The sequence below is a fragment of the Triplophysa dalaica genome, chromosome 19, assembly GCF_015846415.1.
Source record: "Triplophysa dalaica isolate WHDGS20190420 chromosome 19, ASM1584641v1, whole genome shotgun sequence".
Taxonomy (NCBI): domain Eukaryota; kingdom Metazoa; phylum Chordata; class Actinopteri; order Cypriniformes; family Nemacheilidae; genus Triplophysa; species Triplophysa dalaica.
Window position 1 is genome coordinate 19,716,865 of NC_079560.1, and position 27,496 is coordinate 19,744,360.

Below are 27,496 nucleotides of genomic sequence, written 5' to 3' on the forward strand. Positions count from 1 at the left end.
AACAACTGCAGAAACACACAGAAGCAGAGTAAAAGGCTACAGAGGTGATCTAACAGCATAGATTGTGATGTAATAGAGCAGTAGTGCAGGAGTACACGTGACTGGCGTGTTGAGATCTTGATGATTTCCGTCTGTTTCAACAGCTGTGCCTTTCAAACATCGTCACCTTACATGAGCGCGAATGTGCACTGATTCCCGTCACCGCGTGATTTAATAAGCCCTCGACACTTTCCTTTCAAAACACATCTCCTCCCAATCCATTTAGCATTTTAGCAGGCTGATGGCGTCTGGGCCTGAGAATGCAGTGAATAATGCATCTCCACAAGTAATGCTGGAACCCAGAGGGAATTTGACCAGATGTCTGTACACCTGCTGGTGCATCTCGTTGTCACGCTTGTTTGCTTTCATTTATGATCGGAAGTAAACAGGTTTGAGATTCATTTTTGACGTGATGAGCAAATGATCGGGCTTCATTCAGCACTTGCTTAGTATTTCAAGCAGATTTTCTTCCGCTGGTTATACAAATGTATGCAATGCATGTACATCATTCTGGCCTTAGAGAGGATTTGCCTAATTCTTAGAATTGTAAAATACTTTTGGTCCAGCATAATAAGAACAGACTACACTGTTCCATGATAATGCAGTATACAGTTTACGAACCGTAGAAGATGCAGCATATAGTACAGCATTGTGTAAAGCCAAACTCTTGTTTATTAACTAATTATCATGAATAAAACAATGCCTATTTACATCATAAATAAATATTTGACCTAAGTTTCAAAAAGAAACGTTTTTTGTCCTTCATCTGAGCTGAATTGTATTTATTCTCTCACAGGTCAGCTATTGAATCTAAAATTAATCCCTTAAACTCAGTGAAAAGAAACCAAATGATCCCAATTATCTCCATAGCACAGGGTGAATGAAAGAGAAAGGCTTTTGTGTTGACATTCATCAGCAAATGGTTTCTTGAGACGTGAGAATGTGTGATGACTGTAATCACTGTGGCACACATGGCAAATCTCTGAGTGTCTCAGGAAAAGATGGAGACAGATTGAAGCAACGGTGACATAAGTATTGATCCTAATCTAGAGCCAGTTAAGTGTCTCACCAATGCTGGCGATATTCTCATACCACTTAACACCCAACACAGAAATCATATTACAGAATCACACCCATCTGACACGTCAGTCAATGGTTTGGCATGAAATCTTGCCTAAAGAAAACAAACACAAATCAATAGATTTCTTTCTGCCTTTGAAGTTGAAATGAAAACATGAAACACTGCTCTATACTCTGGACGAGCGCCTCAGTATTTATAACGCTATGCTGAAAGATCAGTAATAACACACTGTACTTTGATATATCTCTTTAATTATATTACACTACAGTAGTAACATTTTGCATGTAAAAATGAATGCATGTGCTATTACCGAAATGTGAGTTTTCATTCATTCAATTTGAACTATTATTTATTTATCAGAAAAAAATGGAACTGTGGATCTGTTTTATAACATTAGATTTACTGTTTTAAAATGTTGTTTTAACTTGTGACATGATAGGACATGATTCATGTCTTTTTAATTGGTTTTATTCAATAAACAAATCAAAAGACATTCAAATTAAATTAGAAGTGCCTTTTATTTCATGAAAATGTCATTTAAGACTGGACATTAGAACACGGCTGTTTTAATTAAAATTATATCAAATGATTTATCTTGAGATTTTGGTAACACAAAAACACAATTTTTCACTACAGTATATAATTTTTAGAATGCACTGTCTCTTTAGCACCACCAACCCATTAATAATCCCTACAACTGCACATGATGGGAGACCTAGGACTTTCTGTTCCACCGGCAACTTGAATTGTTTTACTTCGGTTAATCTTGTCATGCCCACAGCTGCTGTATTCCATTTTAACCCAGCCTGGGTCAAACCCGCTTCTGAAAGCACTATGAAGATCTCTAAGTCAGAAACAGATCACATACTGTATGGAGTTCATCTCCCAAACCTCAATCTGCAACTCAAGGTGCTTCTTTTGACTTCTGTTATCTATCATCTATCATTTTGGAAGTAACCCTCCTCAAACCTTTTTTTTAAGGATTATTAGTGTCAAGCATCACTAAACTATTGCTCACATCCAAAACTTAAGCTCATAACCTGCAGACTGAACAACACAACACATATCTAAAAATTGGAATCTTTTGGAGACTTGGAGAATCAGCGACTTAACAGTCACACAGGCTAGTCACACAACGACCTCAGTCCCTAGACCAGCAAAACTGAACATTTTAGAAAATATAAACGGCGAATAATTCATTTCTTATTAAGTGTTACGAACCCTCAAAAGGCTTGCCTCATCCTTCCGAAGCAAAATGCAGAAAGATGTGTTAGATGTGTTTGATCATCCTGATATAGTTCAGATAAATCAGCATTATAAATGCACTGTTTCATATCTTAAACTGCAGCTTGAGAGGGAAAATGAAAATTGTTAATGTAATGGTAGCGTTGGCCTTTCGTAAGAATTAAGGCTTCTAGGATGATAATAACAAGGGAACTAATCCCTCTAGACGAAGAAAAGCATTTCATCATCCAAACATAGTTCCACAGAGATGGAAACTTTTTTACTTTGACTAGGCAACCTAACGCTGAGTAAAAAAGTAAAAAGTCACTGTTCTGAGTTCAAACTGTTTCTTGTTATTTCCCCTATATTATCAACACAGGTTTTCTGTTACAATACAGGACCTAACTATGGAGTTTTGCTGAGATGCATGTTAACGTTAGATTCCATGAACGTTTCTTAGGTTTATTAGAGAATGTTTGGCTCAGGAAGTCTTTCTCAGCAGGTGTACTATACACGTGGGTCAAAACTTCACACCAGCCCAATCATTTCTCCAGCACTTCAAGCCATGACTGATCAAAAATGTGACTCACGTAAAGAATAAAAGTGTAGAAATATCACTCTCAAATTGATAAAAATGACAGTATATTGCAAATGTGATAAAAGTAAGATTTGAACTGTATTTGATATTTAGTAGAAGGCATCTGTATGACAGCTGGTGTAGATCTGCTGAACGCGAGACTGGTGGAGATGTGTGTGTTGAGTGAAAGGCTTGCTGAATATTTAGATGATCGTTCCTCCTGTGAAAGTAATTGGCCTTCAGAATCCAGTCCGTCCAGACAGAAGGGCACACGGTGAGCATCTCCTGCTGTGTGATTAAGTGTGCTCATAAACATTAGTGGCATCTCATCAGGTTCCTACAAGGGTGAAATTTGACTTCATTTGTAAGACAACTGTCATTGCGTCCAGATTCAGAGACTTGATCCTTCAGATGTGGCCTCTGAAGTCCAAGAAGTTCAAACTGAAATGAGACAGACTAAGGAGGATATTTGTCACCAGCTCACCAAATGACAGCAGCCAACATTTACATTTTTCAAACAAAGATGAATATAGATTCTTGATTATATTCTTTAGTCCAGTCAGCGGTTACTATTAATGTTTGGGGTTTGAAGTATAAAGTTATAGAAAGCGCGTGTTAAAATTAGTGGTGGGCCGTTAACGTGCTGCGTTAACGTGAGACTCTTATCGTGCGATAAAAAAAATGTCATCGTTAATCTATTCTCAAAGTTGGGTTGGGAGCTGGGTCTATACTACGCAAGCTATGATGACTTTCACCTTGATATTTTAGCGCGGATGTATACCTAGCTGAATTGCACTGTACCGGGCGAGAACGAGATTTTTCAACTCGCGTGATTCGCGCAATTTGCGTCATTCGCGCCACCACATCATCTCATGACCAGGGCTTCATTCGCGCGATTCTCGCCGCAAGTAGGTCTATCGCGTCTTTGCATTGACTTAACATGTAAATCACTCGCGCTTGACGCCCCATTCGCGTTTGGTCTGAACACAACATAACGTTACTGTGAAATTACCACATCAAACGTGACGTGCTAACATGGATGCAGCTATGAAGCCGCCAGGTTGCTTCAGGGAACATTCATTTTTAAGAAGCTTCCCAATGGAAACATCGACAAGACTAAGGTTGTTTGCACCTTGTGCAATGCGGAACTGGTTTAAAGAAAAACTTTCTCTCAACAGGTAGTGGTCTAGCTTTAGTTGAAACCAGTAAATTTGTACTGGCACCTAATGTATTATGGCTCCTGTATAACATATCGCTTGTTGCTCCCTAACTCCTTGTAAGTTGCTTTGGATAAAAGCGTCTACTAAATGACTAAATGTAAATGTAGGAGCTCTTCCAGTCTCAAGTACCACCTAAACGCAAAGCATCCCTTAGCTAATGCGGAAGTAAACACAAGAACATCTTATTGAACATAATTTATTTTCATCACCAATTATCATAGTAGAACAGCTTTCTCAAGCAGTTTGTGATGCATTTTGGAAACAGGAGATGAGCCCCTGGTCTAATGCGCCATCTGGCTTGAGCACACATATTCTGAATGCCTTTGGCAGAATTCAAATGAGCCATTTTAATCTAGATTAATTCCAAGATTAATCTAGATTAAAAAAGAATAATCTATGCCCACCACTAGTTAAAATGTATATCATTGGTAAAATGTCAGTGTCTGTTGTCTCATGAGTGTACAGATGATTCGTTGTTGGACAGCATAAGCCAAAGCAAAATGTTCATGTTTTTATGCTTTAAAACCAAAGCATAGTTCATAACTGACTCTCATGACTTTGTCTGAAAGTCATTGTTTAGCTCTGTTTATATCCAAATGCTGGTTGTTATTACAGTTTTTCTTGATTGCTAACACACAATTCATGAAACAATTCACAATTTTCTGACAACTATAAACTCATTCTCACAACAAAACACCAACTAACACAAACCTCCTTAATTTGCAAAGGTTTGACCATGTTCTCATTCAGAAAACACAATCACACAATATAATCAACTGAAGTGTCTAGATGTAAACTCAAATAGCACACCTTTGTCCATCAGTAAACATTCAATAGCAAAACTGATGAATCCACTTCGAATCAGGATAATATCAATAGGCATCTTGGAGCACCCCCATCTTGGAGTGTAGCAACCGAGTGTAGCCGGAGCACAGAAAGAGTATCTCCGTAGCTTACACAATCACATTTTGAGCTGCATAATTCTTAACCATCACAATTATATGACTGTCCAAACTATGTATATTTAATCAAACAAAACTGTTCGAGACACAATATTTGCTAACAATGATTCTACTGTTTCTAAGTCACATTGTCTTCATCCTATACATTTACTGTAATACAACCAGGGCCGGGTTTCCCGATAACGATGGATTTTAGCAATTAAGAGCGTTTTCAATGAGCCACTTTGTGAACGTTCTTCATAGTTTCAAGTGCTTTTCCCAAAAATGCACTAAACACGTCTGCACATAGCAGTGCCTTACATGCTACTTAAGAGTCCCTATCCGTTTGACCGGTGCAGAAATGTCACCTGTAATGTCACCTGTAATGGTTGATTTTTTTAGCACGCACTTGTTTTCAAATTTTCTAGCCTTTTTATTTTCACCTGATGTGCATGTGGTAGGTGAATATTGTTTAATGTCGTTTAACATATTTTTTGTGCAATGTGTAATACTTTTTCTATGTATTGATATGACTTATCTGCTGTAATTTAGCAATGTATATAGCAAATTCTAGGGTACCACATTTTATTACACTTTTGTGTGGTGTTAACGGAATAGCATTGAAATGGTTTAAGTCTTATTTATCCGACCGTTTTCAATTTGTAGCAATAAACAATGAGGTGTCCCGCAAATCACAAGTCCAGTACGGTGTACCACAGGGCTCAGTCCTGGGACCCCTGCTCTTCGCATTATACATGCTACCTCTAGGAGATATAATAAAGCGACACGGAATTAGCTTTCACTGTTATGCTGATGATACTTAACTTTATATTTCCTCGATGCCTCATGAAACCCAGCAGTTTCATCGAATAAAGGATTGCATAGTTGACTTAAAAATGTGGATGAGTAACAATTTTTTACTACTAAACTCGGACAAAACAGAATTGTTACTTACTGGACCGAAAACTGCTATGCGTAACAACCAAGAATACTGCTTAACAATTGACGGATGCTCCATAAAATCCTCGTCATCAGCTAAGAATCTTGGCGTTGTATTTGACAGTACTCTCTCATTTGAAAGCCATGTCGCAAACACCTGTAAAATTGCATTTTTCCATCTTAAGAATATATCTAAATTACGTCATATGCTGTCACTGTCAGATGCAGAGAAATTAATTCATGCATTCATGACATCAAGACTAGATTACTGTAATGCACTTCTAGGTGGTTGCCCTGCGGGCCTATTACAAAAACTGCAACTGGTTCAAAACGCGGCAGCTCGAGTTCTTACACGTACAAAAAAGTATGAGCATATAACCCCGGTTCTGTCAACCTTGCACTGGTTACCTATAAAGCATCGCATTAACTTTAAGATCTTGCTTATTACCTATAAAGCCCTACATGGTCTAGCGCCGCAGTATTTGAATGAACTTCTATTGTATTACAGACCACCACGTACATTACGCTCTAAGGGGTCCTGTCAGTTGGTAATACCTAGAATTTCAAAATCAAGTGCAGGTGGTAGATCCTTTTCTTATCTAGCGCCTAAACTTTGGAATATTCTTCCCTGCACGGTCCGGGAGGCAGACACACTCTGTCAGTTTAAATCTAGACTAAAGACTCATCTTTTTAATCTTGCATACACTACACCTCCATAATATTAATCCTCAGAGGATTTAGGCTGCATTATTTAGATCAACCGGAACCAGGAACACATCCAACAACAAATGATGTACTTGTTGCATCAAAGAGTGCAGAACAGTACTCTACTCTCAGCCAGTCTTGTCTCTTTGTTCCAAGGTTACCGCAGGATGCAGTTCATGCCCAGACCTGATGGCAGAGCTGAGAATGGGAAGCGGTGACCTGACAAGTGCTAAGAGGATAGAGCTGGATAAAGGACGCGACAACTTTGTTTTTTTCTACAACATTTCAAATGCTATTAGATTGTTAATGATAATCTTTAATTTTTATATTTTTATTAAGCCTTGTTGTGCAAGCACTGATGAGCTTGTGCAGAGGCAGCAGCTTTTGCCAGAGGGGAACTGGAATCCCCTGGTTGGGCCTGGGTTCCCCTGAGGTTTTTTTTCTCGATGGGAGTTTTGGGTTCCTCACCACCGTTTGCATATTGTTTTGCACTATCTGCCTGGCCGGGGGGGCTGCTTTAGAATTCATACTTGTATTAAATGTGTCTCATGTACAGCTGCTTTGTAACAATGAAAATTGTAAAAAGCGCTATATAAATAAAGTTGAGTTGAGTTGAGTTGAGTGTGGAAGTGGCAATTTCAAGTTTTTATTAGGTGCTATGTATTATCTAGCTTTCAAGCTTCAAACTTAATGTTTATTGTACACATACATTATCAGCACTTTATTAATAATAAGCACAAAGTCCGTTCATTATGAATATGAAGCTTTCTATTAGAGAACCATAAAGGGAAGAGCTAATCAATCCAATTTCTCAGCAAATCAGGCATTCCATTTCGATAAGTATTGCCTTCTGCAGTTGTTGGAACATATGATAGCAGTGTGTGATATATAAGGTTTGTAAACAGCCTGAAAACCTTTAATCACATGGTTCCTCGAAATAATTATAGATAGTTTCCAATAGTCTCAAAGAAGAAATCATGGCTGCGCTAAATAGCATTAAGAGACAGACAATGACACTCACAACCAAGTAAGCATTTTGACCATTTCTCTTTTAAACACAACATTTTAACTTTGCATATAATGTGGACTAACTTTAATACAGCAATCTAGCAACAAACATGCATCCCTTGTTAGAACAAACAACTTGCCCATACTATATATTTTTTATTCTTTACTTTAATAATGTATGTTCAGTTATTTAATATTTATATTACTGTATTTTTATTAATTTAGTTTAGTAATTTAAAATATTTAAAATAACAAAAAAACGAAATAAATAAAAACATGAAAAGTCACATATAGGCCTGTTGAAGTTTAAGCTCAATTCTCCGGTTGTTCTACAGATGACCTCTTCTTCCGAGTCACTTAGGCCTTTACGAGTCCAGAGCACAAATATATCTACGATGATTTTCAGGCGCTACTTAAAGGCGGGATGTGCGATTTTACATAGTCGTTGTTCATGTTTTAATCAAAAAACAGACACACCCCTTCCCCCATATTTCACTTTCGTCAGCGATTGGCTCGACTAATGTCCATCCTGTGCACTTTGCACCTTACTGCTGATTGGCTTCAAGGTTGTTTTGGTACTCAGCATTTCTCAACTGGTGTATTGGAAATCGGACACCCCGCCTTTAAGTTACAATGATTTTGGGTAACAGACCATAATATTAAGATCACTCGTACGATTGTTATAACGATCAAGTTAGGCTTACGATGCTTTTGGGACACGCAGCCCAGGTACAAATGTGCTAAACTAGGTCTTTCACCATACATCAGTGAGTAATAAAACACTGACAGACATGAAAATGACATGTTATAAGACAATATGGAATAAAGAAGAATTATTGTCAGTGTGGTAGACTATTCAAAATAAAGGCACTTGAAAGATTATTCACAGCGATGCCATTGAAGAATTAATTCACCAGATTTTCTCTTTCTTACTTTCTTATAATCTGAAGGTTTTAGAGTTTCTTCATGGAACCATTTAGACATTGGCATCATGAAGCACCTTTATTTTTAAGAGTGTAGGTGCACAAAGGAATTTACGCGTTCATTCCAGATTTTATTCCTAACGCAAAAAGCTCAAGTAAACGTCTATTTTTTATCGATAGTTTAAATAAGATGCAGAAGAAGTGTGTGTTCAGCAGACAAACCTTTGTGTTATGATGGCAGATACACTACACTTGTAAAAAATGAATAGTGATTTATAAAAAATAATTAAGTTACCCTAAACTTTTGAGTGGTAACATATACATTCTTCTACGATATATACATATATTTCATCATCTGGTGTATATGCTCCTCAGAACAGACAACTCCCATGACATCTTGTCCTACACAAGTGTCCGCAGTGGCCATGTGGAAACACTTTATCTGACAGCTTCTTAGTAGAAACTGCACAAGGTCTGGTGTGGAGGAATATTGTTTTCTAGCAGTCCTGTTCTTTAGCTTTTTATTACATCTTTGTACTAAATCTGTATGTGAAACATCCACATGCACCTGTCAGTGTTTATAAAGAAACAGGTTTATGAGCAGCGATGAAAACTGTTCACACTGACAATGGCTACATCATGTTAGAAAGCAATCAGTTAAAAGCCCTGTAATGTTTTATAATACTTGTCCAGTCGTTGAATGACATTCTCTTTATGTTAACTTCATCACTACGGTATATAACAGGCTTTGATAAACACTGCACACTCTTAAAAATAAAGGTGCTTCACGATGCCATAGAAGAACCTTTTTTGTCTAAATGGTTCCACAAAGAACAAAGAACCTTAAACATTTCTTTTTCACAAAAGTTTCTGGCATGTGCATCACATATTGTTTAAATATGGTTGAGCCTCTGGTGCCTGAGAGTGATGTTTATGAGGCCAGGGACTGGTGAATATACAGGGGACGTTTATAAGTAGAACAGGACATCCATTTTATAGAGCAAATACTTTCATGAAACGAATCTCATGGGAGCAATAAAGTTAATGAAGTGGCCATGTGACCTGAGGGACTCTGTTTATTCTCAGTCTTTTTTGAGCTCATTTATCACAAAAACAAGAAAAAACATGAAAACAGAAACAGTTTAACATCCATCATATCATTCAGAATAGCAGCATTTAACATTATTGTTTCGTGTAAATGCTCAAAGAAAAGCTCAGGTTTAGGATCATTCCCATTTGAGCATTATTTTATGTTTTAACCCTAATATAAATCTGGGATTATAATAGTTTGAATAATTTGGGAACACAATCCTGATGTTTGAGAATATGTGGACCGGCTCTCTAGACAGAGACAAGATCATGCCAGGACTAAGCCTTCAAATTTACTTTCAACTTTATATTTATTATATTTGCTGGAACTCAATTCTGATGTTGCCCAATCCTATCATACGATAAAGAAGACTTTATTTACTACTTTATGGACCGTTTCATCGGACACATTCATCTGAATTAAAGTTAACCTTTTCTGTCTATGTTTGTTGATCGGTCTGGCTAGTGGCTAATAATATAACTATTTATGATTTAATCGATTTACATTAATATTAATTTACATTAATATGTTTATTGTATAACAATTGTATTAAATAAACAGTTTGTTGAATGGGCCGTGTAAGGATGTCATATTTAATTTTAAAGTACTGGTTCTTCTACTGGTAATGCAAAATAATACTGGCTAGAAATACTTTTAACTTGTTAGCTTAATTAATTTACTTATTTCATTTGCTTGTTATAAGAAACAATCCACAATGACTCAACTATTCTTTGCCAGAAATAGTCCGTAAAATAAGGTGTTTTCCCTGTAAAATTACAAACACCCCTGTTTTCTTGTAATTTAACGTTTTTTGACCATATTTAAAAATACAGTAAAATGTGATTTTTTTACAGTGTTGCCTGGACGTGTACATACTGTTGTTTATTATGTTTCCGATGGTTTAGCAGTGAATGTTATTTGAAGCTATGTTGATACTGAACAAATGAGATATATGCGATAATAAATAAACCCAGACCAACTACATTTACATTTACTTTTAGGCATTTGACAGACGCTTTTATCCAAAGTGACTTACATTGCTTTATTCTATACATTTTACATAGGTATTTGCAATCCCCTGGGATCGAACCCACAACCTTGCGTTGTTAACGCAATACCCTTACCACTGAGCTACAGGAAAGCAAAACTAAACTACATTAAACTCTGCATGTGACCTGAGTCTGACTGAGATGAACTGAAATACCTCCCAGCCTTTCTTCAACCAAGGTGGACAAATGAATCGCATGCGGTTCTCACAGGCATGTTTTGATGGTGGACACAGGGATTCATTCAGAGGGTCCGGAGAGAGTCGAACACTCTCACACTTTGTTGTGGCACTCTGGTGGGCTGTGTGAGATGAAAGACTCGCTTCCAATAAAGCATGTTACTTTTTTGGGGTGTGTGTTTATAGTGACCTTAGGAGGCATCTTTCATTTGAATGACAAACACAAACAAAGAGCAAGATGACTTATTCAACACTCTTTCAGGAAAGAGAGTAAGAACACATCATTGTGGGCTGGAGAGATGTCTAAATGGATATATGACAGCTGGAGTACGTTGGGCTGGACTTTACAAGACGAGAGTGAAATTATATTAAGTTTGATAAGAAAAAATACAAACACTGTACAATTTGCAGTCCCATAGTGCTAAATAACAAACACATCTCATTAATATTATCATTTAAATAAAAAAAATGAAAGCCCCATATTTCCATTATTAGGTTTAATATCATTCTGATACAACAGGATTATTTTATTACTGCATTGCTTTTATATATAAATGATGTCCATGTGTTTTTTCTCATTCTTTAACAATGTAGACAGCCCAACAACATCCATCTGAGAGCATCAAGCTTTACAGTAACACAACAGAACATATAACCTGAAAAAAAACTAAAATCCCGATCCTGGACTTGAAAACAACATCATCATAAAATAAATCTAAAGATCTTTATTATTTCTTTTGTTTCTCCTGGACAGCACTGGGATGAAATAGAGATCAAACAGAGAACTTTGCTGAAGGCTTTGCTTTCTTTGATACTGTGTAAAGACCCCAGCCATGTTTCAGAAGCAATGTCTGCCATTCTGATGCCAAAGTCTGCAATTGTTCATCAAGTTCATAAGAAGAGAAGAATCATTAGCATGAGCCGTGAGAGAGACGTCTCTGAGCAATATACTGTAACTCATCCGGTGTACACATCTCTACTGAGCAAAACATTACAAGTGAAGTGAATGAAATGATTTTGGGTACATGGAGATAAACAGGTCCGCCCTGACATGCTTAATAGGAACTTCTTCTTCAATTGGGATTAAACTTGTATCCGGTGGTGCAGTTTGTTCATGTTCTTCTTCATGTGCTCTTGTTTATAGCTCATATACTCATGAAGCTCTTCAGACTGCACGCCTCTGTGCACAACAGTACTGCCTGCCTTATTATTTATGAGGTGGAACATTGTCAAGCGCTTCATGTGCTTCACAATGACCTTCATTTAGTTAGAAGCTCTAAACCTTGACCATGTTATCGTGAGGAAAATTCCCTTATGCATTACACTGTACATCACAAACTGTAACATATGGAGTAGTGTCACATCTGATGCACATTCAAGATATCAGTACTACACATAAATATGGTTTATGACGTTAAACAGGTCGAAAAAGGTGGGGGGGTTTCACAGATATAGTGTTACAATGGATACGATTAATGAATACCGCTGTTAGCTCAGTGTAAGAGGAAGAGCATTACTATGTGTGATGAATCGATTCACATCCATTCAACTTTTACAAAAGGAAAAAATATCTCAGGCTTTTAAAGAAATGTACTGGGTTCAATCCAGTTTAAGGATAGCATCTGTATGCTGCTGACTTCAGACTCATCCCTCAGTTTGTGAAAGAGACAAAAACGCTGTGCACAGTAATGTATCCACACTTCATAGGGTTTAGATAAAAGCAAACTCTGTGTAGATGTATTGTAAAAGGATATTCAATATTAAAATGAGTAGTTTCATCAAATTTGATCTTTTAAATCTTGTCATGACTATGTTAACTCTATAAATCCCACAGGCCATATACTGTAAAATTAAGATTTAGACTTAATTCAGTAAAATATTCAGAATAGAAATTAACTCGGGCAGCACATCTTTATGTTTGTGCGTAACCATCAATATAATGTCTGTTTGTTGAATTATTTTCACTGGCAATGAACAGTATGTCACCAATGCTTATCATTTAGCTCTATCTGTATTAAACCCTAAAAACTTTCCTTTGAGATCTATCCTTTATTAGAAGCAGCGGATGGATTCTTTGATAAACACAGCATGGACGAGTTCTGGACATCTTACCTTTGAAGAAGCAGTCTTTACTGTGGAGCAAATAAATCCTGCGGCGCTGCAGGCAAGCGGTGCGGTACAGCTCGCAGTGGTTGTCATAAAAGTGTCCATCAGAGCCGCAGACGGGCACAAATGAGCTGTGGCATCTTTCCTGGCAAACACACTCTGCACGGCCCGTTACATCCCTGACCACACACTCCCGCCCTCGACCGCAGTACGTCCTACGGCACGGCCCCTCATCTGGAGAAAAGAAAGACTTGAGATGAACCTAAGATCTAACAAGATTTAATAAAAATTATTGCAACATCCAAACCGACGACATGCTTATTAGACCCCATTCCGACTACTTTATTAAAAGATTTACTACCTGCTGTAATTGAGCCCATTTGTAACATAATCAACTCGTCAATTAATCTAGGACATGTCCCAGGGCCCTTTAAGCTGGCTGTAATCAAGCCTCTCATCAAAAAACCAAACTTAGACCCCAATGAACTTGGAAGCAATAGACCGATTTCAAATCTCCCGTACTTGTCTAAAATACTAGAAAAAGTAGAGTCAACTCAACTGTGTACCTTCCTACAAAATAATGACATGAACGAAAAGTTTCAGTCTAGCTTTAGACCGCATCACAGCACTGAAACTGCGCTCGTTAGAATTACAAATGACCTCCTTATTGCTTCAGATAAAGGTAACATCTCACTCTTAGTCCTGCTTGACCTTAGTGCTGCTTTCAGTACTGTAGACCATAAAATACTACTAGATTGTTTACACAATTATATCGGTATTCAGGGACAGGCACTGCAATGGTTCAGATCTTGCTTAACAGACAGATATCAATTCGTCCATTTAAATGGGAAATCGTCAAATCTTACGCAAGTAAATTATGGATTACCTCAGGGATCGGTTTTAGGACCCTTGCTTTTCTCCATATACATGCTGCCCCTCGGCAACATTATTAGAAAACATGGAATTAGCTTCCACTGTTATGCAGATGATACTCAGCTATATATCTCATCAAGACCAGATGATTCCTTTAAGCTATCCAAACTGGCAGAGTGCATCGAGGACATAAAACATTGAATGACTAGTAATTTCCTCCTTTTAAACTCAAGCAAAACAGAAATATTACTCGTAGCACCAAAATCAAGTAAACAGAATATCTCAGATTACAGCCTGCAAATTGAAAGCTGAACTGTTACTCCAACAAATACAGTTAAAGACCTAGGCGTTATATTAGACGGCAACCTGTCATTTAAAAATCACATCTCAAATATCACAAAAACAGCCTTCTTCAACCTTAGAAATGTTGCCAAATTATGAAATAGTTTGTGTGTTGCAGACGCAGAAAAGCTTATCATGCATTTGTGACCTCAGGGCTTGACTATTGTAATGCTCTACTTAGTGGTTGTCCTGTATCATCGATAAACAAACTACACTTAGTTCAGAATGCAGCTGCCAGAGTTCTTGCCAGGTCAAGAAAATACGATCACATAACCCCAGTTTTATCATCGCTTCACTGGCTACCCAGTAAGTATCGTATTGATTTTAAAATTCTTTTAATTACTAACAAAGCCCTGAACGGTTTAGCACTTACTTACTTAACCAAGCTTTTATCACGTTACAACCCATCACGCTCTCTAAGATCTCAAAACTTAGGTTTTTGACAACACCTAGAATAACAAAATCCACCAAAGGGGGACGAGCTTTCTCATACGTAGCACCTAAACTCTGGAATAGCCTTCCTGATACTATTCGAGGGTCAGACACACTCTCCCAATTTAAATCTAGATTAAAGACACATCTTTTCAGCCAAGCTTTCACTTAATGCATAGTTAATGAACAGCAGCTACGCTAATTATTCTCTTTATTCTCTTTCCGCCTCTGCCTCGGGATGCCCATCCAGAGGTAGAAAGAAGTTCCACCATGTCCAGACGACCGACAGATGCCCATCCCCAATTTGAGATTACGCCAGCTACAGCAGCAGACTGACTGACCATCCCAGCTCCATCTAAGGCAATTCCACCACCAGCCAAGAGAAATACGACCATCGGACCATCCCAGCTCAGACCACTACATCCCCAACCAAGAGTAAAGACGGACTATTTGTCTTATTAATGCTGAAGTTACAATATTTGGTATTAAATGCTAAACTAAAATCACATGTCACCAGTTTGAGTGCAGCTATGACACGTCAGAGGGGATCTGGCCCTCCCGGTTGAGCCTGGTTTCTCCCAAGGTTTTTTTCTCCATTAATCAATCATTGGAGTTTGGGTTCCTCGCCACAGCAGGGCAGTGTTGGCCTGCTCACCGGGAGACTGCATTCATTCATTTATTTATTTAATTAGAAATTAGATATTATTTATTAGAATGATCTTACTCGTTGTATAAACACCATGCACTGTGCTGTGTTTTAACTTTTCTGTTTTTCCTGTTTGCCCCTGTAAAGCTGCTTTGAAACAATACACATTGTGAAAAGCGCTATATAAATAAACTTGAAACTTGAACAGGACTCTGTTGATACACATGTTCTGATCAACCCGTGCACATTGTTCCAAAGGAAAAGTAGCTTTGTCAACTTTCATCAAAATCTGAACATCTGAAATGGTCTTTAGGGATTGCTGTGGCTGGGATATGGAGTTTGGTTCGGTTTCAGCTGCATCTTTATAATTCACAAATAAATGAGGATGACCAACGGCTGAAAAGCCATCAACAAATCACTGCTGCATGCTACACACTACACTACACACACATTTATGTTGTGGTTAGTTAAAGGGGTACTGCAACGTAGTGGCATAGTGATGGTCGTATCATGTAGTATTTCTTTGCTCGATCAGCGATTGTGCAGGTTTCGGAAAGTTTTTTTTGAACATATAAAACTGTTTCGTAACAATTTTTCTTAGTCCCTTATAGGGCAATTCTCACTGGAAAAGCATGTGGTCAGCCCACACGGCAGAAAGGACAGCAGGAGAAGGAACATTCACTTGTGTGCAAAAGAGAGACAGAGAGAGAGAGAGCATATGTTCGCAAAGTTCAGTTGTTTGTCTGTTAACTGCATTCGGGTGATGAATGTTTGTATAAACGGTGGATATAACGCTGCATTTGGAGATCGTTTAAACTGATATGGAGCATCCCAGTACTAAAAGATGCCGGACATGAACCGCATGCGGTGAGTGAAATGGATGTCTGTGTTTTGTTGACAATGTGCTTTAGTTTAGCTAACATAAACCAAGAAAAGGTAAGAGGAGACATTAACTGAGACCGCTGACTGGACAGTCAATGTGATCCTACCATCAGCACCAAAAATACTCACAACCCCTGGAGAGGCCATCCAGCACCTTTGCTTGACGAATTATTTACTGCGAATCAACAACCTATCAGCAGACAGTAAGACATGGCCCAACACCACAACCTTGTGTCTGCATGTCAAGGTTGCAGACGATTACGGGATCATTTGTATTCGCTGAGCGTTGAAGATTAGGTGCTTAGCTGAGCCTTGCTTCTGTGACAATGATTTTTCTTCTTTGGACGCCAGCTGTCTAGCCATCTCCGAAGCTTTTTCCCTCTTCTGAGTTGAATAATCTATCCAAACCACAAATGTTCCTTATGAAGCACTATTTGTAATTCTTCTAGTAATTCGCTCTCTTTTTGCAATCGTGGGACGTGCTGGCAAAGGTCTGCACGTTTCCCAGCTGAACCCCACTGCGGTTTACATAAGAACGAGTTGTTTTGTAATCCATCGAGTCCGGGCAGCGAGACAATGCGAAGCATGAATCTTAAAGGTTCCATAAAAAGCTTTCTGACTGTGCCAAGCTGAGGAGCTAATGCGTTTTGTTCATCACTGGCATATTGTTATGTGACTTTTCAAAGCTGCAAGCCATTGCTTTTCCAACTCAGTTAGTCAGCCATTAATTCTTAGCCTTGATGATACATTCTCAAACATTTCATATGAATCGTCCAATAAATCACAGAGGGAAATGTTGTTCAGCTGCTGTGGATTACTCTGCGTCTCATCCTATTGTCTTCAGCTAAATGTGACTAATTGATTCCATTCACAGGGACGAGAGGATACGTGTGTGTAATCCCACAAAACAACATCTCTCTGACATTAACAACAGACCACCCCTTCAAGCTCCAGGGTACATCTGTATTAAAGCTTGAGCACAACAAAGCCAGTCAGGCCGAGTTTCTTAAAGCTGCAATTTACAACTTCTTTGGCTGAAAGCGTAAACAGTTATTGAGCAAGTATGTTGTCTCTTTACATTGCCCTGACTCACAACAGTAAGCTTTAAATAATTATTTAGATGTTAAGCTGATGAACATGTATTAAAGTACATAAAGTAACAGAGGTGGCGAAAGAATTGCAAAAGTTACATTTTGGAGCTTTCACTACAGAATGACATCATTTGCCAAAGTAACTCTGTGAAAAACGATTTGCTTTCAGCAATACAGAAATGAATTGGCCGCTAGAGGGTGAATTTGATCTGGAAATGAGGGTGTATACCCTCATTTATGAGATATGCATATGAGATATGCATCATAGCTCAATGTTTTAACTAGATTTTTACATTTCCTAAAGAACGCACTAAGGTGTTGCTATATGGTTTCTAGGGCTGCCACAGTGCTGCGAGTTGGTGTTTTGGGTGAAGAAACGTATATACAACAATGCATTCAACGAAAAATGGAAGTTTAAATGATTTTGCCATCAATTTTCAGAACAACAGCATCTGGGAGGCTTTGAAAATAATAAGCCTTTATTATTATTATTAAGAGTTATTGTATAAGAGCTCACACCAAGGTCTATATAAGGTTCTGGGGCCTCATTTATAAAATTCAAATTAGCTCAAAGAATGTATGCACAAAAATGTGTGCGTACACATCTCTTCCAGATATGAAATCTATATTCAGCACATTCATTAGCATTTTAAAAAGCAGCAGCCAACGGTCAAATCCTCTATTTTAGAATGACAAGAAAATAGATTTATCCAGGCTGAAATCAACCTTCTGTTGGCATAGATACAGGCTCGTGCACAGACGCTTTTTTTGGGAGCTTCTTTAGTGGGATTAGTGGTGGAAAATTCCTGAGATCAACACTTACAGTAAGAAAAAGAACAGACACACCAATTGATTGCTTAAGTAGGTGAATTGTTTTTACTTACTTAATAACTACAGTTTTCATCCAAAAGTGAACAGTTGATTCAATGAAACTCTAAAGTCAAAAGACGCTTTCCGAAGGGTAAATTTGGCGCGAATACGTGTTTTTTTTGTCTTTGGTGTGTTATAAGTTGCCCATATTTAACGTAATATTTTTTTAATAAAACCTTACCAATCCTTTACATCCTGCTCAAGTCGCGTTGGTAAAGTTGCCAAAAAAGGCACAATTTTTGCGAACATAAATGTGAGTCCCTTCAGAATTTTTTTTTTTTATATTTCGTACTATGTACAGTATTCACTGTATTCACAACCACATATGGTTACAGCAACAGAACAAAACAGTAAATAAAAAATTGGTTTCAATCTTGCTATTGTTTTTAAAGTGAATTTTCAACATCTCTCTGCCAATTTCTTTCAATCATGTAGAGAAATGTACCGAGGAGCTCAGGAAAGAAGAGCTTTAGGTTTTGAATAACTGTGTGTATATGTGTTATCCAAAATATAGCATTATGGTAAAGGTGTTCAAGAAAAATGATAAAAACAGACAAATGTTTGTGATATTTTTCCTGGGTTTTCCCTCACACCTTGACAAAAACAATACAATACACAACTGCACAAATAACATTTACATTCAGGCATTTAGGAGATGCTTTTATCCAAAGTGACTTATAGAGAAGATAAAGGAAACAATACAGTGAACCTATTTGTCAATAGGAGGCAATGTGAAAAATATGGCATCCTCTGGACCTTTGACCCAATTTTACAAAAAATTTGCAAAAATACTGAACAGGTAAAAAAGGCTACAGATGCACATTTGTAAACTTGACAATCACAAATTTGAGGGTGTACACGTACTACAGTTTACTAGATACATATTTTTTTTCAGCATTTACTGTTAACATCAGTTAATGCTTCATAAACTGACATGATGTGGCGAGTTGGTCCGTTCCCAATCAGCGGGAAGGTTGCGGACAGAGTGGTGATAGACAGGCTGTTGCGCGCGTTGCCTAGATGGCTGAGAGGCCCGGTTTGCATGAGAAACCCTGGAACGTACTGGGAAGCGGTAGAAGCGGTGGAATTGGCTGAAGCAGCGAACGCCAGGGACGCGGGAGAGAGAGCAACGGACCCAGCCCGGAGGGTGACACCACCATGGCGGCGCATGGAGGGTACCTCACGACCGGTAGAGCGACCAGCAGCACCCTCTCCTCGCGAGGCATGGCTAGCCGGATGTGTGGGGAATATGGAACCGCCCCGGGGTGCACCAAAGAGGACGGTCCGTCTGGATGGGAAGAGGGTCACCGCCGTACTGGACTCTGGAAGTTCCGTGACCCTAGTTCAGAGCTCTTTGGTCCAGCCGATGGGGAAGATGGATATCCCCATAACTTGTGTCCACGGGGATACTCGCAGCGTTCCAGCTCGTCGGGTGACTATAACAGCCGGACCTGGGTCCTGGCCCTTGGAGGTCGGGATAATTCAAGATTTACCCGTTCCAGTGCTACTTGGGAGAGACTGGCCAGGCTTTGAAAGGCTGCTGACCCAGGCAGTGCAACCCGTGAACGCGCAGAGACGGAGCCAACGCCGGCCGGTGTCAAACAAGGGGCCACCAAGACGGACTGTGATGTTGGCCACAGAAAGCGAGCGAGAGGGTGAGTCAGAGAATCATGTCAATAATTTGTTCTCCGATTTATACCATCAGGTGAACAGAGGAGGCTCCTTTGGATGAGAACAAAGGGAAGACGACCGATTAAGACATTGCTGGTCCCAAGTCCGGATGGTCGACGGAGAAATACGTCAGAACCCACCTCACCCACTTCCATACTTCATGGTGCAAAATGGTTTGCTCTACTGTGTCGCACTAAAGGAGGGGGGAGGAAAAACAGCTCCTAGTAGTCCCGAAATCCAAGGTAAATCCCATATTGGAGTTGGCCCATACCCACCCGTTAGCGGGACATTTAGGACCTGTCAACACCGCTCAACGCATCAGGGACCGATTTCATTGGCCCGGTTGAGACGGAGACGTGAAGCGGTTCTGCCAAAGCTGCCCTACTTGTCAGGTAACTGTGCCAAATAAACCTCCCCCCAGTCCGCTTATTCCTTTACCCATAATTGAGGTACCCTTCAATAGGATTGGGATGGATCTGGTAGGCCCGTTGCCGAAATCAGCCTCGAATCAGCCAGGGGCACGAACACATCCTCGTTATCGTGGACTACGCCACCCGGTATCCAGAGGCGGTGCCCTTTCTTCAGCCGGGTGGGGATTCCACGAGAGATCCTGACGGACCAGGGAACCCCATTTATGTCACGGGTAATGGCGGACCTCTGCCGCCTCCTGAAGGTAAAACAACTTTGGACGTCCATATATCATCCCCAAACAGATGGGCTAGTAGAACGTTTCAACCAAACGTTGAAGAGGATGCTCCGACGGGTGGTGGCAGAGGATGGGCGCGATTGGGATCTGATGCTACCGTATGTGCTCTTTGGCATTCGCGAGGTGCCTCAGGCCTCCACGGGGTTCACCCCGTTTGAGTTGTTGTTCGGAAGGCAACCCCGAGGCCTGCTGGATGTTGCCCGGGAGGCCTGGGAACAACAACCAGCGCCCTATCGCAGTGTCATAGAGCATGTACAGCAGATGAGGAGTCGTATAGACCGAGTAATGCCCCTGGTAAGGGAACATCTGGCCGAAGCCCAACGCGCCCAAAGCCGCCTATATGACCGCTCTGCACAACCCAGGGAGTTCACACCAGGGGAACGGGTACTGGTGCTCATGTACAGTATTGGAAAGAACGTGACCGGTCAATTATCGCATACGGCAACCAGGATGACGGAAGGAAGATCAAATCTACCACGTCAACCTCTTAAAGAAGTGGGTGGCAACCCCAACACAGATGGCCGCCTTTGCAGAAAAGGAGGCACCAGTCGTACAGATGGGGGAGCAGTTATCCCCCATACAGAAGTCGGATCTCACAGCCCTGGTCCGTCAGTTCGAGGATGTGTTCTGCAAAAGACCAGGACGTACCAAGGTGACCCAACATGAGATCCGCACCCCCCCCGGAGTTGTGATTAGGCAGCGCCCCTACCAGGTCCCGGCGGCTCGCCGGGTGGCAATAGAGGAGATTAATAGGATGAAGGAGCTCCAAGTCATCGAGCCATCCCGCAGCCCATGGTCTAGCCCCATCGTCATGGTTCCGAAACCCGACGGCACTCTCCTTTTCTGTAACGACTTCCGGAAGCTGAATGAGGTGTCGACGTTCGACGGCTATCCTATGCCTAGGATAGATGAGCTCCTGGACCGTCTGGGGAAGGCCCGGTTCATCTCTACCCTCGACCTTACGAAAGGATACTGTCAAGTGCCGATGTCCCGGAAGGACAGAGAAAAAACGGCCTTCAGTACACCGTCGGGGCATTGGCAGCACCGTGTCCTCCCGTTTGGGCTACATGGGGCGCCGGCAACGTTCCAAAGAATGATGGACGTCGTCCTTCGACCCCATCAGGAGTATGCCGCAGCATACATTGATGAAGTGGTGATTCATTCCGGAAGTTGGGAGGACCATCTTGATCGGTTACGGAGAGTGCTGCTTGAGTTGAGACGTGTGGGGCTGACTGCGAATCCCAAGAAATGTCACCTGGGACTCGCGGAGGCACAGTACCTGGGATTCTGGGTGGGACGGGGGCTAATCCAGCCCCAGGCAAAGAAGGTCGAGGCCGTCCGGAAGGCCCCAAGGCACACCAACAAAACCCATGTATGTGCCTTCTTGGGACTAGCGGGATACTATAGATGTTTCATCCCAAATTTCTCCTCCTTAGCCAGCCCCTTGACCGATCTGACCAAGAAGGGGCAACCGGAGAAGATAAAGTGGAGTCCAGAGACGGAGAAGGCCTTCCAGACGTTGAAGGAGCACCTTACGTCTGACCCGGTGCTACATGCCCCAGACTTCGGTTGCCTCTTCATCCTCCAGACCGACGCGTCGGACACCGGCCCGGGGGCAGTTCTCTCCTAGGTCAAAGAAGGAGAAGAACATCCGGTGGTTTTCATCGGCCGAAAACCCTCCCCGGCAGAGACCCGCTATGCCGCCGTGGAAAAAGAGGCCCTGGCCATTAAATGGGCGGTCCTGGAGCTCAGGTACTATCCTCTTGGGCGTAGTTTTACTCTGGTCACCGATCATGCTCCGCTGCTGTGGATGTCTAAGGCCAAGGAAACTAACGCCCGGGTGACTAGATGGTTCCTGGCGCTCCAGGACTTCCATTTTAAGGTGGAACATCAGGCCGGGGTCTCCCACGGTAACGCGGACGGTCTGTCGAGGATGTGGTCAGGCTGGACAGCTCGGTCAAGGTCACAACCCCCCCCTGCTGCAATACGGACATCCTACATAACAAAGAAAAAGTTTCTCCCCACCAGGTCGACGCTTGGGGGGGTGGAGTTTGGCGATTTGGTCTGTTCCCATTCAGCGTCGCCATGGTTACTCAGGAGATTAGCCGATCGTCAGCACCTGAGTCCAATTGTCAGCGGGGATAAAAGCCTCACAGCCAGGAGACACAGTGAGTCATGTCTCCAAGCCTCTAACCCCGCTGATGTTTCATATCTTGCCATCCTCTTTAAAGATTCGGACGTCTGACGATCGGCAGGACACCTCGACTAGGAGGTTTTCCGGGAGAATAATTCCGAGCTCACCTGACGCCAACGAACTACGCATAGTCAACCACGTCAGGAGCCGTGAAGGGAGGATACAGCCCGAAACAGAGCTTTGTTGAAGCATCATATTTTTCGTTTGTATTCAATAAATCACCCTCCGGGGCTTTTGTTACCTACTTACTTAACCGAACCGGAATGCCCATTCCGAGCCGAGGTAAGAAGAAGTTCCACCGTGTCCAGACGACTGACAGATGCCCATCCCCAAATTGAGATTACGCCAGCTACAGCTGCAGACTGACTGACCATCCCAGCTCCATCTAAGGCAATTCAACCACCAGCCAAGAGAAATATGACCATCGGACCATCCCAGCTCAGACCACTACATCCCCAACCAAGAGCAAAGACGGATTATTTGTCTTATTAATGCTGAAGTTACAATATTTGGTATTAAATGCTAAACTAAAATCACATGTCACCAGTTTGAGTGCAGCTATGACACGTCAGAGGGGATCTGGCCCTCCCGGTTGAGCCTGGTTTCTCCCGAGGTTTTTTGCTCCATTAATCAATCATTGGAGTTTGGGTTCCTCGCCACAGCAGGGCAGTGTTGGCCTGCTCACCGGGAGACTGCATTCATTCATTTATTTATTTAATTAGAAATTAGATATTATTTATTAGAATGATCTTACTCGTTGTATAAACACCATGTACTGTGCTGTGTTTTACCTTTTCTGTTTTTCCTGTTTGCTCCTGTAAAGCTGCTTTGAAACAATACACATTGTGAAAAGCGCTATATAAATAAACTTGAATTGAACTTCTGTGGTTGTCTTACAACTTGTGTGTTCTTGTTCAATATTCCAACTTTTTGGACTAACTAATCCTTACGATAACAAATTGTTTAAAAGCATTGAAATACATTTTTACATTTTCTTATTACATTTTTTTTTTAATTGCTATGACATTTTTCTTTTAATTCTCCAAACAATGAACTAACTGTTAACCCAGCAACACACCTAAAACACAGAATTGGCAAAACTCTTAATTTCCTGATCAAAATTACAAATTGTACACCGAACTCCAACACTCGTTTAAAAAAAATGTGACAAAAATCACAATACACTGTTTCTATCAAAACACTAAAAGTCTCTGCTAGCAGTAAAATTTGGTCATTCATATCATAATGTCATAAAAAATACTAACATCATATGGAATTACAGAAATTGCATTATTTTATAAGTGTCAGGTCTGCCCTTATACAATATCCTACCTGTTGGTTTCTCTGAACAGTAAATGCCACTGTGTCCCAGATGAGATTTGTCAGTATTCATTCACCAGCCTCTCTGTATGATAACCTGTGCTTTGACAGGGATTTTCAAACTGGGGTCCGGGAAGCCCCAGGGGCCTCCAGAAGGTTACGGAAGTGTTTTCTGCTTTATATGGATAGTTTTCAGAATTGTTTACATTTGTATATTTCTAGTGAATATTTCATTATTTCACACTCAAAGTAAAAGTTATTACAATAGAAATGTATTTGAATTGAAAATGTCTCTTCGGGGTTATATGCCTCCGACACGTGTAGCCAACTATTTGTTGGTCACACGTACAGCTTTTCACTTTGACCTTAGCCTATAATTTAGGTTAAGAATGTGACATCCTCTGTTTTGACATAAAGCGTGGAAGCATTTGTATATTTGGAAGTAGATATACATTGTGTTTGTGACACTCACATTTGTCTCCTGCCTGTTTTCCCTGTGTTTTGGCCCTCATTGACTGTCGCACCTGCATCCCATCATCATCATTATCTAGACCCTATACTTAACTCTCCTTTGCCCTTTGTGTTTGGTCAGATCTTGTTGTTTCATGTCTCCGAAACACATTTACATCGACTCCCTTGGATGCCTTTGTTTATACCCGTGGATGTTTATCGTTTACCGTACCTGTGGATGTTTAAGTGTTAATTTTACCTGTTCCTGTTTTTCTGTGGAGTTTCCCGTATAAAGTGGTTTTGATTTAAGTTTTGTCTCCTGTTAGTCTGTCATTTACAGTTTTGTTTCTTGGTTGAGCGTGTGTGTTAAAGTTAAAGTATTTTAAATTTGTGTTAAATCTATGGATTTTGTGTCAAAGCAACAAAGAAATGTGTTAATTGTATAGCCTACACAGCCAGATGTTGTGACAACTGTGTTAAGAGTTTAGGAAATATTGTCATAGCAATTGAATAAAGCTGTATTTGTTCAATTTTATAATGAGACTTTCCCAATTAATATCAAGCTCTGAAATGTTTCATTGCGTAAAAGTTTTTTGTGAGCAGAAGGGGGTGCTTTGAACTTTGTTGAATACAGTGGGGGGCCTTGGAGTCAAAAAGTTTAGGAGCCCGGCTTTACACCACTGGGTTTTGTTGCAATCATTATTATTACCTGATCACCTGATGTGGTTTTATGCAATTTTCCCATGACTAAGACTGCACTTCCGGACGTGGCATTGATGTTAGGGCATTTTTTGTGCAGCTGCACTTAATAAATGAGGCCCCTGGACTGTTATCCATGAGCTGGTCAGCATGAGATATCATTCATGAACAACGCAGAAGGTTTAACACTTTTTCCTTTATCTAAGCAATAGTAACAGTTTAGTCTTCAGTATGATCTTTTCTCATCCTGTGGGCTGTGGTATTAATGTCAGAGTTTATCAGAACGTACAGGATTTGTTTCCAAATGAAGTGAACCCTTTCCATCCACTGACAAACACTCACAAACAGCAGATTTCTCTTTTCGGGCAGTTTTCGTGGATGGTGTATTTATTCTTAAACAGATGAATGTGATTATATGTGAAGACACATGTCACGATTGGTTCTCTTTCTAAAAACAGTGACAGAAAAATGTTCTTGACAGCACTGTGTTATCTGAATATCAATGCAGTCTAAGCATTCATTTCTTTTAGAAAATTATTTTCAGAGATCTGATATGTCTGTCTGAATTATTGTATGCCCAGTTTCCTTTAGCTCTATATAACCAGTAACTGTATAATTCAGACAATTAAAAAGTACACAGAGATCTGCTACACTCAATGAATCTTTGTGTCTTGTTTTCCTGAAGGGTTTCCAACAGTGCCATCTATCCGTTTCATCTCCATATATTCCCCTTCATTTCCATGAAATGTTTCCAACTTGAAATCCCCGGGCATTTTTCAACCCTGTATACCGCTAAAGAATTCTCATCTGCTCTGTGATCAGGAAACAGCGAGAGGTCAAAGATCAGTTCGAGAAGGTATGAGAGCACAGCACAATCTCAGTGTGTGTAGAGATAAATGTGTGTAAGAAAGTGAAAACTGAACAAGTCTGTTGTAAAGACTTCAGATGGGTTTCACCGCGTTAAACGTGTCAAAACAAAGCAAATGCCAGCGTGTTTGTGTCTCACAGGACAGTGTATTGATCGTCCATCTGTTAGCACTGTCAGCTCAGAATAGATGCTGCGTGCACACTTTTACACCAAATCGGTCATTTACTGCAGAAGTGGAGGAATGAATCAATGAGGACGGACACATTTAAGTGAGGTGTGCACACGTTTCTGCTGTGAGAGGCTAGTTGTGTTGTAGCAGTTCACTGGACACAAGTTCACAATCTAAACATGCGGCTTTCATCCAACAACTACTGAGAGGCTATCCAAACCTACTCCGCAGCGAGAACAGGGTGGCCTGACACGATCAAGTTAGTTGACCCACCCTGTCGAGACCACTCCTACACCCACACTCATGTCAAGACCCTAGGAGTCCTAGAGGTGGAAGCAACATCCTTATTGCATCAGACAATCCCAGGAATCATTGACAAGCTAACATCATGTTGAACGTTTCACTCGTGAGGTGTGACAGCTGCACAGCGGAGCAGCTCATTACATTGCCGTTGACTTTTCTAGTCTTATTTTTTGATGGAATATTGCAGTGTTTATTATAAATGATTTATCCATGCAGGTCATTATTTTAATTATTTCTGATTTATTTATTATCAGAGACATTCATTTGGCCTTCCAATCCCAAGGACTTCTCTTCTCTGTATGACGTACAGTAATGACTCCACACATTTACATTTTACATTTAGTCATTTGGCAGACGCTTTTATCCAAAGCGACTTACAGTACAATTATTTCAGGGACAATCCCCCTGGAGCAACATGGAGTAAAGTGTCTTGCTCAAGGACACACTGGTGGTGGCTGCTGGGATCGAACCAGCAACCTTTTGATTACCAGTTCAGTGGTTTAACCCACTAGACCACCATCTCCACACAGGAGTTAGACGATACTCACTGTCCAATGACCAGGTTTACAACAATCCACTATTGAAATCATGTTTTTTTAACAGATTCCAGAAGCGGAGACACTCAGATATACATCACAATACGGAAAAAATCTGTCTCAGGCCAACTTTAATAGGCTACTGGAACACACAGGAAATACTCTGGAGATTAAAGTGCCATCTATAGATAAACTAAAGACAAAATCCAACCAGGATTAAAGATATAATACTCAATTCGGGAACTAAACAAAACACAGGCGAAAAACCAGTAACCAGACGCGCAAGTTTTAAAATGAACCTGACTGACAAGGTAACACAAGAAATATAAACATTTAGAATGAAAAGACACAAAAAGTAAACAAATA

General features: G+C 40.4%; 2 protein-coding genes across 3 annotated transcripts in view; one reads left to right on the plus strand and one right to left on the minus strand.

Annotated features, from left to right (window-relative positions):
* The window catches only part of LOC130407814 (uncharacterized), a 143,567-nt gene extending 116,524 nt beyond the window's left edge, over positions 1–27,043 (plus strand). The window contains exon 4 of the mRNA XM_056731084.1: positions 26,989–27,043. Within this exon, the coding sequence (XP_056587062.1) occupies positions 26,989–27,018 (30 nt within the window). The 3' untranslated portion in view covers positions 27,019–27,043. The remainder of the gene's footprint in view (positions 1–26,988) is intronic.
* fstl4 (follistatin-like 4) overlaps positions 1–27,496 on the minus strand; it is a 144,226-nt gene that overhangs the window by 65,239 nt on the left and 51,491 nt on the right. For both annotated transcript variants that reach the window (XM_056731079.1, XM_056731078.1), the window contains exon 4: positions 13,085–13,312. In XM_056731079.1, the coding sequence (XP_056587057.1) occupies positions 13,085–13,312 (228 nt within the window). The remainder of the gene's footprint in view (positions 1–13,084; positions 13,313–27,496) is intronic.